This window comes from Pezoporus wallicus, unplaced genomic scaffold (genome assembly GCF_028554395.1).
Source record: "Pezoporus wallicus isolate ANWC-B61680 ecotype Strahan unplaced genomic scaffold, APGP_CSIRO_Pwel_v1 contig_1438, whole genome shotgun sequence".
Taxonomy (NCBI): Eukaryota; Metazoa; Chordata; class Aves; order Psittaciformes; family Psittacidae; genus Pezoporus; species Pezoporus wallicus.
This window is the reverse complement of record NW_026638681.1, coordinates 2,960,808-2,979,047: the sequence shown is the minus strand read 5'-3', so window position 1 is coordinate 2,979,047 and position 18,240 is coordinate 2,960,808. Positions and strand designations below refer to the sequence as shown.

The 18,240-nt window shown below is 34.8% G+C and overlaps 1 protein-coding gene across 16 annotated transcripts in view; it reads right to left on the bottom strand.

Annotated features, from left to right (window-relative positions):
- Positions 1–18,240, bottom strand: part of DMD (dystrophin) — a 1,199,681-nt gene that overhangs the window by 597,653 nt on the left and 583,788 nt on the right. For all 16 annotated transcript variants that reach the window (XM_057411860.1, XM_057411861.1, XM_057411863.1 and 13 more), the window contains one exon: positions 6,937–7,131. In XM_057411860.1, the coding sequence (XP_057267843.1) occupies positions 6,937–7,131 (195 nt within the window). The remainder of the gene's footprint in view (positions 1–6,936; positions 7,132–18,240) is intronic.

Genomic DNA, 18,240 nt, shown 5'->3' with positions numbered 1-18,240 from the left:
GAAATTGTATGGTTTTTTTAACCAAGTAGATGGATTTTCTAAAAATAGATAAAATACATCTATGCACGTCAGAATTGTTGACTGGCATATACCTAAATGTTTAGAATTAGCAGTATATGAACAGGCATATATATATAATCATATACATAAAATATATATAATCATATTTCTGATTTATATGTCAGATTTTAGCTTCTGTTTACAGTACAGCTGCTACAGACAAAGATAATATATCTGACTTTCTATAAACAAAATCTGCAACTGCATGGCATAAGAGTGTCCAAGGAAATAAAATACATACCCATGTATCTCACACATACACCCCACCTACCTTTCATGTTGAAGAGAACAGCTTCAAGCAATTAGTTATCAACAATGCCTTGGGAGATTTTGCAACATGGTTAACAGAAGTACACAAAGCTTTTATTTTTAAGAGAAAAGGATAACAGAAAATCATTAGCAGCTAAAGCGACAGTAGCCTTTGGCAAATGATCCATCTCATTGCTCTTGCAGAGAAATCTGAGTGCTAGGGACTTGGAACACCAGTTCATTTTCACTACCTGGAATCTGTCTTTATCGGCCAGAGAAAGACAACTTTCTGTAAAAATTCAGTTCCCTTTCCATTTGTGTACAAATCATCCACCAAGCACTGTGTTACTGACAGATCTATTCAGAGAATGTATGTCATTACACTCAGTTCTAAGTTATGGCTAATTGGGTTTTACTGAGCTGTAGCAGAAAACCACTCTGAATATCACATCAGGTGATGTTCCTTGCTAAGAATCGGCTAATACATGACAAATATATATTCCAATGTGCAAAATTAAAAATGCATTTTTGGCAATCCAAACAATTGGAAAATTCTGCTTTTAAAAATATAAACTATATTTATAGCAGATTTGTTAACATATTTCATGCTTTTTGTACTAACATGAAAACCAGGAACACCACAGTTGTTAGTAATCATGAATAGAGAGAATTATTATACAAATTACTTACAGTGTTAAAATATGCACAGAACTATGAGTTAAAATATCAGATATGGGTATTATCAGTTTAATAAAACATTTTAACAGGGGATTCTGGCTGCCAGAATCACAGATGCATAATATTTACAGTAAATTGTCTGTATCCTGAAGATACATTAGAAAACTGTGCAAAAAAACCCCCGCTCTATGTGTCAGTAGATGAATTACAAAACAAAGAGAAAAAGAAGAGGAAAAGAAAAATTCAGAGCATGAAAATATCTATATCTGAAAAACAACAACAGCAAACATTTAATTTTTAGTGAACTAAATAAAGAACTTCCTGGAAATACAAAAGAAGATGAACTAGAAAAAGAACTGTTGGAGTTATTATGCAAGCAGCTTCATATATAAGAAATCTCTTTCTCAAAGAGCCAGATGGCCTTCTATATTAAAACTATTACATCATTGAAAAATATTATAACTAAATGTATAATTATATTCTATAATACAATGTTCTTGATTAAATTAAGAAAATATATATAGAGAAAAAGAAATGCCTAATATGTATGAGCCCTAATATAGTTTTGCAGCATTAATTATATAAAGCAAGTAGCCTCAGAAAACAAGTTTTCAATTCACAATTGATATCATTAAGTCATGAACAAGCACAGCTATGCCATGACTATGACAGCGATTTCTAGCATGAAATTCTTCTAAGCACTCTCTCACATATGGCTATAAACACACATTAGACTTCTTAAGTTCCTAGTAAATTGTTTCATTTTAGTACACTCACTTTTGCTACCTTTTAGCAGACATACATGTAAGTTTTAATATTCTGTTTAATAAATGTATTTTTTTTCAGCACATATATCTCCACTAAACAATCTAGAGTTTAAAAAAGGCAAGTAGCTTGCACAAGAAAAATCACCACACAGGAAAACTTTGTCATATTATCAGCAATACAACTTGATTTTCCAAAACCACTTAAGTTGAATATATGCAAATCTGCACATTCATTCAACTTTCGTTAGCATTTGTAACATCCATTGTAAGTAAGGATAATTAGCTAAATTCTGAAGGCATTTTATCTCTGGACTTGATGATGTAACAAAATCCATTGCAATTACAAAAAATTCTAAATGGGGAACTGAAAGATGATGAATTCCATCATCAATAGCATTTTAAGAGTGTATCATTAAGCCAAAGTTACTAATCCATCTATCTATGAACCATGATTTTTCCGTACAATCAACTGGAGTTTCATCTTTGATAGAACTCTAATATTTCATTTGTTTGTTAAATATTGTAAGTACATTAATGAAATGTCCTGGGTTTGGCTGTAACAGTTATTTTTCTCCTTCCTAGTAGCTGGTGCAGTGCTGTGTTTCAGCTGTAGTCTGAGAACAACGCTGATAATACACGAACATTTTAGTTGTTGCTAAGTAATGCTTACTCTGATCAAGGATTTCCCAGTCTCTAATGCTCTGACAGTAACGAGAAGCTGGGAGGAAGCTGAGACAGGACACCTAACTCAAACTAACCAAACGAGTATTTCATACCACAGCACGTCTTGCCCAGTATATACACTGGGTGGGGAGTCACCCTGAAGGGGCAGATCGTTGTTTGGCTCAGGCTGGTGAGCAATTGTAGTGTGCACCACTTGTGTTTATGTTTCTTTTTTCCCTTTCCCTTTCTAGCATCATGACATCAGCATGTCATGAGCAATTGTACTGTGTATCACTTGTGTTTATTGTTTTTTTTTCCCCTTTATGGTTTTATATTCTATCCCCCTTGTTATTTCCCTTAGCATTATTATTATTATTAGTGGTAGTGGTTTACTTTAGTTCTTCTACTAAATAGGTTCTTACAGGTTCTTATCTCAACCTGCTAGGTTTACATTCTTTCTATTCTCCTCCCCATCCCACCCAGAGGCAAGAGGGAAAGCGGAGTTGAGCAAATGTGGTTCTGAGTTATCAGCTGCTCTTAAACCATGACATGATGAAAAACTGAGTTAACCCTCTGTCCTAATGCTTAAAAGAGCTTGTAATAGGATAGCAGAAACATTGCAGTTGCTGATTTTGTTAGATAAAGAGACACGACTTGTTTTCTTTTTCTAATTTTTCCATTCCCTAAAGCTTAAAATGATGAGAACAACACTCCTATGAGCTGGTTTCAGCAGATTTACTAAATGTGTCCATGAAACCATACTAATCCAATAAATGTTAGAAATGATCAGATTTTTGCTGCAATATTTTGCTATTTGCATCCCTTTGATATAAAAAGTCAGTGCTAGAATCATCTATGATATTTAATAACAGCAACTTTTAATTTGTATTTTATATTTATCCTATCAGATTTAAGTGTTACTACTCATATTACTTTGAAGAAAAATGTTCAAAGTAGTTACAATTGAAAAAGTCTTAAATAAACTTATTTTTCTCTTTCAGGACTAATTAAAACAGATTTTTTCTGAATGGAAGTGAAAAAAAAATCACAAACTCAGTTTTAAAACACAGAGCTATTCATGAGAATTCTGTAGTTTGTTTCATGCAAATCTGTCAGGAATAAAAATCAACCACAATTTAGTTTCAAAACTTTCCCAACCAGCTGCTGAACAATTTATGCACTACTTTTCTATTTTTACTGCAGGACAATGACAATGATGAATGCTTTTCCTTGGAAATAAATATTCATTAAGCAGGCTAAGATCAAAACTATACCATTCCAAAGCCCCACAGATATGCAAGGTCCATTTGCCTCTTCTAAGAGATTTATTTGGGAGGAAGATGAACTGAACCCACAAACACATCTCTGCACAATGTAATAGTTCAGTTAAATTAAACCTATGGCAGTACTTACTTGTAACCTCAGTAATCAATATTATTAAAGTTGGTGTCAATTCTGATAATACCAAATATATGTGGCTGAACAACAAATTAGTTACAGATATAAATCAGACAAAGATAGCCCAATGTAAAGCCTTAAGAAGCAAAGGAAACAAATGCCAGTAAACTGTAGGTCACTGTTTTTCCATCCAGTCTAGGAATGAACATAAGTTCATAGACAAGGACCAAGTGGTAGCTCATTAGCCATTATTTACATAGTCTATGACTTTATTTTTTTTTTTTTGTGCAAAAGAGTCATTCTATCAAAAGGGATTGTCTAAAATTCAGAATGACAATACCATTGGCATGTTGCGTGTTGCGTGCTTCAATACTCAGAACCACTATAATCAACTTGTACTAAATCAGAAGTGGTAAAAGGAACAACCTACTGTTATTTCACACAGTCCTATTATCAGTTATATGCTTCCTTTGCTCCAATACCTTACTGTTACGCTTCACTACACATACTCTACTGCCTTGCTAGGAAACTGAAAACACCCTAGTTTTCAACAGCTAATAAGAATATCTAAACATCTTTGTGTGTGTGTATACATATATATATAGAGAGGTGCCTAAAATGTGTAAGATCTAATCATGTGTAAGAATTATAAATAGATATGATACTTCAGAAGCTAATAACAGAATATGGATGTAGTTTTGTTACACTTCCTCTGTTGTGGAGAAATAAATGGGCTCCTACAGAGGACAATTCGGAACACCTAGCCAGAGCCCCTGCCCTGATTCTAGCTCTAAACTTCTTACCTCTAGCTCTGTAGGCAAATTTCAGCCTCTTTAGATATGCTGACTTCAGTTATAACAGTTATTTTTCTCCTTCCTAGTAGCTGGTGCAGTGCTGTGTTTCAGCTTTAGTCTGAGAACAATGCTGATAACACACCAATGTTTTAGTTGTTGCTAAGTAATGCTTACTCTGATCAAGGATTTTTCAGTCTGGTGTTCTGCCAGTGAGGAGGGGCATGAGAAGCTGGGAGTGAGCAAAGGCAGGACACCTGACCTAAAGGAGCCAAAGGGGTATTCCATATCAAAGCACATCATGCCCAGTATATAAACTGGGCGGGAAGTTACCCAGAAGGCGCAGATCACTGCTCAGGTCAGGCTGGGCATCAGTTTGCAGGTGGTGAGCAATTGTAGTGTGCATCAGGCGTGTTTATTTATTTTCCCTTTCCCTTTTTAATTTTATATTCTCTCCCCTTGTTATCTCCCTTATCATTAGTAGTAATAGTAGTAGTAGGTTTATATTATACTTTAGTTACTGGACTATTATTTTCTCAACCTGTTGGGTTTACATTCTTTCTATTTTCCTTCCCATCCGGCCAGGAGGTGGACAGGAAGGGCTGAGCAAACAGCTGTGTGGTTCTGAGTTATCGGCTGGGCTTAAAACGTGACATTACACTATCACTTACTTTTGTTAAAAACTTTCCTTCCCCAAAATAATTATAGAAATATGGAAATGTGGTCTTCATGCTGGATGACAATATGAAATTGCTGTAATTATATACAGCACTTAAGCAGGATTTTTTTAAAGGCTTTCCTCACGCAAACATTATTCTGCAAAAGCTGTTAACTCATTCTTCTACTTAGGCTTACAACTTTAATCTTGTTCTTTTTTTATGTCAATTCTGTGTTGGAAAAATTCCACCAGGTTACTGATGCAAGTGATGAAGAAACCAGATAGTGCTATTTAAAGTCAAATCAACAATATGGAACTAGTTTTTTCTTAACTATATGAGCTACCTTTTGGACAATATTTTCTGGTTAGCTAATTAAACAGAAAGAATTTCACAGAATACAGACCCCAAGAGAATTAAAGATTTTTTTGGAGTAGTTTAGAATGAAACAGACAAATTTTACTTGGTTCTGTTGCTGTTTTAATAAAAAATATTTTTTAAAGCAAATACTAAAATAAAGCTGCCAATATAGGGTGTGGATAGGGTTACTTATTAATTACTTCAAATTACAACACACAAATTAAACTTGAACCACAAATTCATAACCTTAAATACACGACTGCCCCCCTCCATCCTTTCTCTCCCAGGATTTACTTTCAAGATACCCTAATCACAGAATCATAGAATCATAGAATAGAATCATAAAGTAGTTAGGGTGGGAAAGGACCTTAAGATCACCAAGTTCCAACACGCCTGCCGTGGGCAGGGACACCTCACACTAAACCATGCCACTCCAGGCTCTGTCCAAACTGGCCTTGACCACCACCAGGGATGGAGCATTCACAACTTCCCTGGGCAACCCATTCCCATGCCTCACCACCCTTACAGTAAAGAACTTCCTCCTTATATCCAATCTAAACTTTCCAGTTTAAGTTTTAACCCATTACCCCTTGTCCAATCACTACAGCCCCTAATGAAGAGTCCTTCCCCAGCATCCCTATAGGCCCCCTTCAGATACTGGAAAGCTGCTAAGAGGTCTCCAAGCAGCCTTCTCTTCCCCAGGCTGAACAGCCCCAACTTTCTCAGGCTGTCTTCATATGGGAGGTGCTCCAGTCCCCTGATCATCCTAGCGGCCCTCCTCTGGACTTGCTCCAACAGATCCATGCCCTTTTTATGTTGAGGACACCAGAACTGTACATAATACTCCAAGCGAGGTCTCACAAGAGCAGAGCAGAGGGGCAGGATCACCTCCTTCGACCTGCTGGTCACACTTTGATGCAGCCCAGGATACGATTGGCTTTCTGGGCTGTGAGCACACACTGCCGGTTCATGTTCATTTTCCCATTGACTAACATCCCCAAGTCCTTCTCTGCAGAGCTTCTCTGAATCTCTTCTTTGCCCAACCTGTAGCTGTGCCTGGGGTTGCTCTGACCCAGGTGTCAATGCTCATGTCTTCCAAATACAGATGAAACAGTTAAAAATAAACTAATTTTCAGTGTTCTTCCATTTTGCACCAATGTGCCTTCATGTATAAACATCAGAACATGCACACATCTCAGAGAGGGGCTGAGCACAGATAAAACATACGTCTCTAAGAGTGAGCGCAGCCATCCAATATACAGAAGCCCAAAAGTAATGGAATGCAATCACAGAAAGAAAATCTTATTACCTTACCTTAAGACACTCTTCTTGTTTGAAGAGATCCTCATAATCCTTAGCCTGCAGAACAGGAGAATTAAGGCTCTCTTCTACTTCAGACAAGGCTTGCAGAAGGTGAAGGATCTCTTCCAGGTATGTAGAAGGCACATAAGTAGTTTTCACAGTCATAGTTTCGGTCACCACAGAAGTTGTATCTTCATGAACTGTTTGCTAGTATAGATATACAACAAAACACATCCTTTAGTTTCTAAAAACTATATAAACTTATAACAATGTAATATCCAGTTCACAACCTAGAAACAATTACAAATAATTTCTAAGGACAAATGCAAGAACGTATCTGACATAGATTACTCATGCTCCAGTAGTCTGAAATGGGAGGTACTAAAATTAATCCATGTGAAACTATACAAAGTTATCTTCTAATCTCAGCAGAAATAAAGACAGGAGATTCAAGAGTACTCAGAGATTACAGTATTACTGAGATTTTAGTGCTAGCCCTTTTATTTTGAATTATCACACCTCTTTCAGACTCTGTCCTTCATTACAGAAATTTCATACATGCTAAATCATTTTGAAGTGTCAAGCAGAATGAGTTGTGTACTAGATGCAATTTCTTAAATAATGTGTAACCCAAAACAACCAGTTCAACTTAGTGATTTCAACAGTATACTAAAACTTTTGTCTTAAACTAAAAAGTACAGTTTGGAATTTTGTGATTTGAAAGGTCTTTAATGAATTAATATTTCTAAAAGAAATCCCAGCAACACACCTCTTCAGGAAATGAAGCTTTGGCTTTTGTTTGTTTCTTTTTGGGGGAGGGGGGTTGTGTTTTGTTTTTTTTTAATCAGGACAAATATGAAATAGACACCCTATTCTGAAAGCATGTGCATGCACCAAATGTAGAGAAATCCCAGAATATTTTTGTGCCAAGAAAATAGATAGTTGATCTATGACATACAAGGTGACAAAATAGTGTCTGTTTATACACATTCACTACATTTCTGATTTAATGTGTTTCTGGATCACAGATAAAAAGTGAATCCAGAAGTGTGCTTTGGAGCAGGGAGAACTATGATTGCTTCTTTTAACTAACCTGATCACCTGAATTTCCATTAGAGCAGGCAAAACTCAAAAGATATAAATTATTTGTGGTTTCATAAGTTATATTTATTTGTTTTGTCATATCACATAGGATTCCTAGCGTGGGACCAAAATCCATTGCACTCAATGTCTGTCTTCTCAAAAATATAAATTTATTGAGAACCTAAAAGAACTTGTACAAGCAATTGCTCTTAAACTTTCTTTCAGAAATCATATTACTTAGATGTTTCAGTCCCAATGTAGATAATCACACATTTTGGAGGTTTTTTCACATTTTATGTGAAAGACAATGGATCAATGGTCCCAGAGAAAAAAAGTATCATTAGTTATGTACACAGCATGTAAAAGAAAACAAATATAAACACTACCTTGCACACACTACTTTAGCAAGGTTTCTCATTTTAACTTGTTTGCCCTGTCCATCCTTTCATGACACGTTTCTCTCTTCAGTTACTGGGCTGAGCCATCTGGTTCTTCAGTTTTCTTTAGAGTCTTAAAATATGCATATACACATTCTAGAAGAGGTATGCATATCATACACAAAGCTCAAAAAGTTATCTGTAGACTTGTGTTATTCTGATGCATTTTTTAATCAAATCTAATTGCTTTGCTTACACTTTTTTCACTAAATGACTTTCTCAGTACATCTGCTAACACTGAAACCTCTCTAATTACCATACCACTGCTATAATTTTTATTATTTAAAATAAATGGCTTAATAAAAATTTGCATTTGTCCCCATACGCTTCATGAACCACATGCTCTGTAAAAATAACAGTTCACCCCAGTGAACCTAAAGCTGTCCCAGTTGATTAGAAAATGGGAGATTTTCAACAAATCACATGCAGCAATATATTTGCATTCCTCAAGATTACACTGTGACACTTCTAATAGTTCTTTGCTATGCTCCTATGTGTAGCAAAGAACTTTAGACCCACATGAGGAGCATTTTAAATATAATTGCATTCTTCTTTTTTTACTGAGAAGACAGAATAGTTATAGTCACCATAATGAAACAGCATGCCAGGTGTGCAAGGTCATTCACTTTAAATGAGGTCATATGAATACGTAAAGTGACACACAAAATATAGTTAGTTTCTATAGGTGTATTGGTTTAATCTATTTTATTTCAACCCAAATTTAGGCTAATAACTATGTACACACACACATTGATGTATATGTGTGTACATATAATAAAATCTTTGCCATCTTGCTCTAAATAATTCCCGAAACTAATAAAATTCAAGTGGAAATTTGATGCGTGAGTACTTCACAGACACCATGCTTAATTATTTATAGTAGTGCCAAAATTGGGTATCTTTCAATCACTGCTACAAGGGACCCTTATAAGAGCACTCTTCAAGGCAATATTAATTAAAATCTGGAGACAGGACTGAACTTTATAAGACATATATTTTTCAGTAATCCCTCAAAATTTGTGCAATAATTAACTCACAGCAATATGAATAAGATGTATGCAACTATATACTCATATTGCCCTTTACAGAAAACTTTCTCACAGCTGGATAATTACACTTGTATAGTTCTACAAGAAACATGAGTCAGGAGACTTCTAGTTGAAGCAAACCATTAGTGCTTATATTGTTATAAAGCTTAGATTGTTAGTTAAACTGTAAGGTACTACAATCATGTAAATATGGCAGCATTATTAAACACCTTATTCTAAACCAATAGTAACATCCAAATTAATTAGCTTCTTAATACTATTTAAATAAGAGAGTTGGGAATTTGATACAACTTCAGAAATCAAGGATTAAATTTCTTTGACTTCAGTGGGTTTTTCAATAGGTCACAGGTATTTCTCTCCTTCTATCTTTCCTCCATTCACAATAGCCTAAGAAAACCCAAAGCAGAAGTTGGCATCTTGAGCAAAGGAATGGAGAACAAACTTATTCAGAACTGACAATTTTAATCAGCAAAGAAAGAAGGGAAAAATTTTTGGCTTGTTCCTATGTTTGCTGGAATTTGCTACTGTAGAAGATACAACAGATAGTGTCCTTCCTTATTTTCCTGAGAAGCATATCTACTAGAAATGCATAGCTGAAACTGAATCATACGCTAACTGTAATGAGATTTTCTTTTTTTTAAAGGAGATTGTAGCAGCTGGGAGGCATTAGTATTAAAAATAATATACATTCAGTAAAGATATGTCATTGCTAATGCCATAATGACTCACCAGAAGAACAGATTGACACATAAGGATTAAAAATAAATAAGAAAATGGAAATTAAAATTTTAGATAATTGTTTAAGAATGGTTTTGAATAACTTGAATCCGACAAAGTGACAGAATACATTAGATAGTTACATGAAAATATTCAAAACCAAGTAACATTTTAAAATAATGTATAATACAAATAAATCCTTAAGAATGATGGGGAAATGCAGGAGTAAATGTCCATTTCTTATATGGCTATTTTTTAAAAAAGCACTTTAATTGAAATGAATTTATTTTGTACTTTTACCTGATTGCCAGTGGTATACTGATGTGTGAATTATTTCTAGTCTCCAAAAAAATCACATTCTTTTAGATAAGGCTTACCTGTTCATGCATTGTTTTTCACCAAGTGTTATCATGTCTCAAACATGAAAATTATTCCCCATCATTATATATATTTAATTAAGGAATAGAATCTTTCCATAAACATGATTCTTCCTACACATGTGAAACTGATTTTATTGATAGGTACCACATCCTACCACATGCAACACAAAGACAAGAAATATATCCATGAACTGCCCTTATAGAGAAGGCCAATATGCAAAAACCAAACAACTGAAAAAAGAAACAAAAGCAACCAACCAAAAGTACCCCCAGAAGAAAAGAGCTACAGGAATAATGCAGGTTTTGCCCACAAAATTAAATATCATCATTCCCTGGGCTCTGCTGTAGTATCTGTGATTATTGCCTACATCCAGAAGAGTACTACTAGGTGGCATCAGAGCTAATTAGCTTTGGAAAATGCCGTTAATTTCCTTTTAGCACTGGAAAACTAGGTATTAAAGCACTTTTCCCTGACCTCAGTATATCCATTTATTTTCCTCTTCCTGCAGAAGGAAAAATCCCAATATCACTCTTTGCTATTCAACAATTTACGCCTAGAAAGCCTCCAGCCTTATTGTGTTAAGTCTTGCCAACTGTTCCATTTTTGGTCCCTTCTCACTACAGTCCTCCAAACTCACAGCAACTGTATTGTGCTGGCTTTCTGAGTAAAAGCAAACTTCACACAAACAGAATACGTAGGAGAAGTAAAGCAGCAAAACACACCTATCTTAAGTACTGTACCATGACACTGCTTCTAGCAGCATTCTGATGAGAAGTTCAGGAAAAACAAACATGTGCCTCTTCCTGAAGTGAAATAATGCTTGAGAAAGTATTCTTTACAGGCAGCTGTAAAATGTATGACAGTGTAAAAAGTCAGTCATCTCTGAGGAATAAACATAGGTGTGCTACACATACAAAAAGGAAAAGAAGTGGATAGCAGACACCTTCTGAACAAAGGCAGTTATGCCTCAGAGTCCAACAAATGTTGGAACCGTTTATTGCTTTCTAGAACAAACTGTAGCCTATGTCATATTTGCTAGCTCATGGTTAGCATCAAAATATCATATACATCAAATAAAGAATTAAAAACACAAAAGTATGATCAAATACTAAGATCAATAAAATCACTTTCAAGTACGTATTTATACATAAAGAAGCTTGCCAGCTGTAGTGATGTCAGCTAGCGTTCAGAAAAACAAATTCTGTGTTTTCAGCTTTGCTAGCACATCTTACTTATAAGTGTCTATATATAGAGAAAGTAAATAAAAATTACACCTATAACATTGAATTTTCATTATGATATTGCATAGACTTATTCAATCACAAAAAAATTTACCTATCATTATGAAAAGAAGCATGTCTTTCAAGGACAGAAAGACCTAAATCCACACTATAGGATTAATATGGAGTGCTTACATAATTCCATAAAGGCAAGGCCTTAAAAGACACTTGGCAGCATTAAAATATATTTAAAATAATATCTTTATTAACATTATCAAATAAAGGTATAAATATTTTCTCGTGCATGTGATTTTTCTACTCATGTATGACAAAAGCCTGCACGTTGCAATACTTAAAACATGTATTTTTATGCCTGTATCTGACTTCATCAGTGACTTATATAAAAATTGAAACTTTAAAAATACACGACTATTTTCAGCACTGTTCTGTGCCTGAGAAATGTTTACGGACTTCACAATACTTCACTGCTAAAACATACCTTATTGGGTAAGAAACTCTGCAATAACAGTTTTTATTCTATGATAAAATGAATCTATTCTACCTATATATAAACCAAAATAAAGTCAGTTAATATGAAACTATTCCAATAATAGCATGAATTTCAATAAATTTTACATGCTAGGAACAGCAATAAAAAAATTGCAGGCTTTGCTTTTGAAAACTACCAATCAACAGGCCTTAACCAGGGTGAACTTAATTCCATTGTCATTTTTTTCGACCTTCAGAACTTGATTGAAATGCAAAGGTTTTCTCCATAAGAAAAGGTTAGTCCCCCGAATTTTAGGCTTAAATTATGGACATCTCCCAAAACCTCAGATTGTCATGCTACACTCTAATGAGCTCTGTGTGGTGGATTGGATAGATACCTGTGGTTGCTTGTGATACTTGTGGTTACTTGTCTCAAAGACTTGGAAGACTACTTATTCTACCCACAGTATTTTTTTTTTTCATTGAATGTGTTACTTTTACAAATAGATGAGGAGGAAAAAAAAAAGCTGTAACAATTAAATTAATTTTAACATTAAACCCAGAGTAATTAGTCATTACGTCAGTTACACATAATTTTAACTTTGTGGGTGTGCTGTTTTTGTGGGGGTTTTTTTGTTTTGTTTTTTTTTTTCCCAGGAGGTAAATATTTAGTTTAAAAACTACGATAAAGCATTTTGGTGCTGCAGCCAATCCTCATGCCTTTAGAACCCTCCAAGATGTCAATTACACTCCAGTGTAAATTAGTAAAATGAATAGTTTTGGCAATCACCTTTTCAGTAGCTTAACAGTGCTTGTGTTTTATTCTGGCCCAGACAATTGCCTCCAGATATGGATTCTCCTCAGGCTGAGGCACTGCTGCATATTGAATTTAGCTGCAGCTCATTATAAAAACTTACCCACTGGTCCTTGCTGAAGACCTGCTGGCATTCATCTAAATTAAAGACTAACTACCCCAAATAATTGGAAATTTTAGCAATTCCGTTCATAACTTTTAACCCTGACGACTTCATTGGTGTCCACTTGTTGACCAAAGGGAAAAAAAAATCCAACTATGATGAAACTGGAATACAAGACTCACATATGCTGCACTGTGTGTAAGTTATCTCTTTCAGAAAATAAAACAAAAGAGAGCTGTGTATCTTATGCCATAGCTGAAATGTCACCATTTCCTGAAGAAAAATATAATTGCATTATGGTATAACTGAGTAATTGGAACTACTGGGATTTAGAGAGTGTCTCTTGTTTTACATAAATTGTATATATATGTTAATTACATCTGATAAATATGGCATATCTCAATCTTAATAATTGCAGTAATTCAAAATTGCCAAGTGAAAGGAAATTTCTATGTCTCTGTCATGTGACTTTAAACAGATATTCATAACAATATAAAAAGAAGTATTAGAAACATTAAAGACTATATCTCAAAACCACTTAACAATAGCTTAGGCTATGTACAGTCATTAGCAGTTTGCAGGGAAGGTAAGTCTTTAACTACCAATGAGTCAAAAGACATAGCCATTCTCAGTATGAGAAATCAATAAATAAGCAAATAGTTAGGTGCTCACATTACGTTTTCGAATGAAAAAAAAGTCAGATGGCATTGCAAAATCTGCATTCTAGGCTGGTTTTCAACAGATCTTTTAAAATGATATTTAGAATTTTATAAGGGTTTACCTGGAAAACAGTTTTGAAATTGGTTTAAACGTATTACCTTCCATGAGGCAAAATGTAGTTTAAAGTTTTTATATGCTAACTATAGGACATGACGATCCATATATTTGTTAACCATTTCTTGTATTCATCCTGTAATATTTTTGACTGCTGAAAAAATACTTACAGACAGTATAAAGAACATGTCATACTTAAGGAAGTATCAAGTTGACATTTTAGAATATTGAACTCTTCTACACAATTCTAGATCCTTGTAATCATGTGGTCCAATTGTGACAGTCTATTCATTCTGCTAAACCAACATTATATACTCAAATCTGCCTGCACAGCAGGAAATACTCTGAAGAATTGAAAGAATTTCAAATATTTTACTCCAAATACAATTCCAAAATTGTGTTTCTTGGACAGCTATAGAGAACAAACAGTATGTATAATGGCAGAACAAGCTTCTACATGATATTCCAGAAGGCAGTCTTCCGACGAATAGTCTTTGGTCAGTGCAATGGCTGATTTATTAGGACCACAGAAGTGCCCTAATCTTAGACAGCACTTATGCATGTAGCTTTAACTCTGTCTTGAATAATAATATGTATATCTAAACTGACTGATCACCAAGGAGCCAATTAATGTGAAATAAAGCACAGATATGTTAGAATACAGTCTATTGATGTCTAGATTGACTAACCCATTTTGAAATAGTTGACATGCTAACTTTGCAGATATTTAGCTGTCGTGGTTTAAACCCTAGCTAGACAGCTTGTTCACTCACTCCCAGTGACTGGTGCCAGGCTGAGAGCAATCGAAGCTTCCCCCCCTCCCCGGGGCTCTCCCCTTCCCTGCTTCCGGAGAAATGGGGAGGAGGATCGAAAGAGTGCAGCTCCCATGGGTTGAGACAAGAACAGTCCAGCAACCAATGTACAACACAAATCACCACCGCTACTACCAATGACAACAATGATAAGAGAAAATAACAAGGGAAGAGAATACCACTGGCCAAGAAACGAGTCCGACCCAGAAGCCCGTGCTCTTCTGGGTAACCCCCAGTTACCCCCCACCCCGGGCATGACGTGCTGTGGTATGGAATACCTCCCTGGCTAGCCTGGGTAAGGCGCCCTGTCTCTGCTTCCTCACGGCTTCCCCTCCTCCCTGGCAGAGCATGAGCCTCACAAAGTCCTTGGTCAGGGTAAACATCACTTAGCAACAACCGGAAAACATCAGTATCACCAGCACTGTTCCCAGGCTGGAAGTCAAAACAGCAATGCACCAGCTACCACAAAGGAGAAAAATGACTGCTACTGCTGAACCCAGGACATTAGCAAACTATGATAGCTGTTTGCTGAGATAATTTAAAAAATAATCTAAAAATACCATTAAAGTATCACATTAGTGTTGAAAGCTAGCAACTTCAAAGAACAAGGTCCTAAACCTTAAACACTGACACCTTCCAGAGATTTTAAAAAGCATTACCTAATTATTTTCCATCTTTAATCTACATTTATAGAGATGAAATCATACAGAATAATAACAGATTGTGTCACATAGGCTGATTTTATTACTCCAAGACACAGGTTTTTGGGGTTGTATTTTTTTTTGTTAAATAATGTGAGATTGATGTCAATCCAGCAGTTTTTAAAATTAATTAAATATGCACATATAGAGATTCAGCATTCACACTGTACATGTACAGATTTACTTCCTTCTGCACCTTTCTGATTATACTCAGATGCACTCACACGAAGCCAAAAAAAAACCTCAACCACCCAAAAACCAAAACAAACAAAAAATCCCACAAGTGATGTTGATAACTGGAATTGAAGGCAAAAGATAATATCTCGTAAAAAGACACTGCCACTTAGCTCCTGATCACTCTTGCAGCAGGTCTTTTCCCTTATTATTTACTTCCATATTACAGTCATGTAATTTTGAAACCAAATTCCTCACAATGTAAATTATTATGTTAATAAATTATTGAATACTAAATCAGAGAAAATAGGATGGTAATTAGCTATCTTGTTCCCAAATAGCTAGGCAATTATAAGGAAGACAATACTATCTTAATATAATGCTTAGTTTTGTCCAAAGAAAATGTGCTATGTCACTCATGATTCTTTAAGCAAAGGCTGCTGGTCTCATTTCCATCTCAATCCTACAGAGAACAGTAAGAAGAGCCTGCTTTGTGGCTAAGACTACATTCTTAAAACCACTTCATATAATTTAAAGATAGAATCCTAAACCAGCCTTAGTCTGAGTTGCAGCAAGAGTTTTCATTCTTATATGAAGAGGTGAAGATACCAAGTTTTACTCTTAAACCATAGAACGTAATTTAGATCATTTCACTAAAGTTTATTACAGAAAACAAAAAATGGCAGAGAAAAACTTTTTCTGTAAAGTTCAGTCATCTACAAGACAAGATTCTTTAACTTCACTCTACTAAATTTATATAGCTTTGCAGTGATGATAGTGAATACTGTACAGAATTAATAAGGAAATATGAGAGAAGACAAATATGCTTTAGAAGAACTCACAATACTGCAGCAAAGTGGTCCACTTTGATAAAAAAGGCTATAGATGGTCTTCACTTAAATTACTACAAGCCAGTATGCATTTTAGACACAGATAAAGTGCATTTTAAAATGCATCTATAAAACTAGCTCTTCTTCAGCTGTATCAAAGACAATATCCATCTTCAGTGTACTTCCCATACCTTTCTTATCTTAAATTAGACGTAAAAATGAAGTATTTGATAAACAAATTATTTGTAATGCATTTCCTAATAAGAATTTCCAGGTTGATGGATGCTAGAAAATGGGTGTAACCATTCAACTGTTATTCTCTTCCCAAAGATTCTCCTTCATCCTCACCCCTTTTCCAGACCACAGTAAAAGAAGCCCAGTGCTCTGTAAACCTATTGGTTCAAAAAGCTGCCAGTGCCAATGCCAGAAAAGTTAAAGGTTCTGACAGAATCACCTGTTGTGCCCTAAAGAGACCCAAAGCACATGGGTGAAACAGGCCATCACTGTATGGTTATTTTCTTTTGTCCAGGAGGTATTTTCCTATTTTACCTTTCTAATGTCTTTTCTCTCATTTGTTCTTCCTCTCTCTTATTCATTGTAGGAATAATAACAAACTAGTTTGTCCCTTCTTCTTGGTAACCATTACTTGATTATTTACCCCAAGAACTACAAGCAATGATAAGAGAACCACTTCATGTCAATGCTGCTGCTTGTAGAAACTGGAAAACAATCATCAAAAACAATGGTGGCACATTACCACTGAACTACCCATGTTACTTAGATGCAGACAGGTAATTAGGACACAAAGTCTGGTGTTTATCTAACTGTGAGAAATTTATTTCAATGAATGTTTTATTTCTAGTTTTAGAAAATATCTTTATATATAAACATATTTGAACAGTTAAAAAAAAAATAAATAAACTAAATAGAGCTCCAGAGGGAAATATAAACTGAAGCCTGCAAGATGCCCCTAAAAGCCTGAACTTGAACACTTGAATTTCAGATGTAAACTTGATCAGTCCTTGGTTCCAGAAGCTGATTATGCTCTCTCACCTGAGGTAATCACCCAGTTAGGTGACAGGTATTATTTTGAATTTCTGAATACTTTACAGAACCTTACACAGAATAATAATTTTTATTTGGAAAATAAAGATTATATTTAGTTCATAGAAAATATTGAGAGTACTGATATTTTATCCATGTTACAAATAACTAATGAACTAAATTATTTATCTTACAGAAATAAATGCGTGGTTTGTATAACTATATTCCTTATTCATTCTTGCTTAATCCATAGTCTAATTGGCACAGAAAAGATAGCCTCTCCTGATGTATATCATTTGATCATACGATTTGATTTTATTTTTTTTTTCCCAGAATGGCCAAAATCCAGGCCCAAATATTTCAGTAGTAAATTGACCATAAATTTCAACATAATTTGTGTTTGTGTCACCAATTAAAATACTGGAATGACTTAAGTAAGCCTATTTTCTTTCCTTGCATATATATCAATGGGTACATAATTTTGACAGTTGTTAATAGGTTTCAAGAACAATATTCCCCTTATTCTAAGAAAACTCTGGCTTACTATTTACAGAATGGATAGTTCAGCCAAGAGAGGAAAAGAAAAAAAAAAAAAAAGCCATCTGTGATGGCAGAAAGAATGCTGGATAGTTTGATAAAATATGGTAATAGGACAAATGAAATACTAATTTATAGTGTAGGCTCTGCA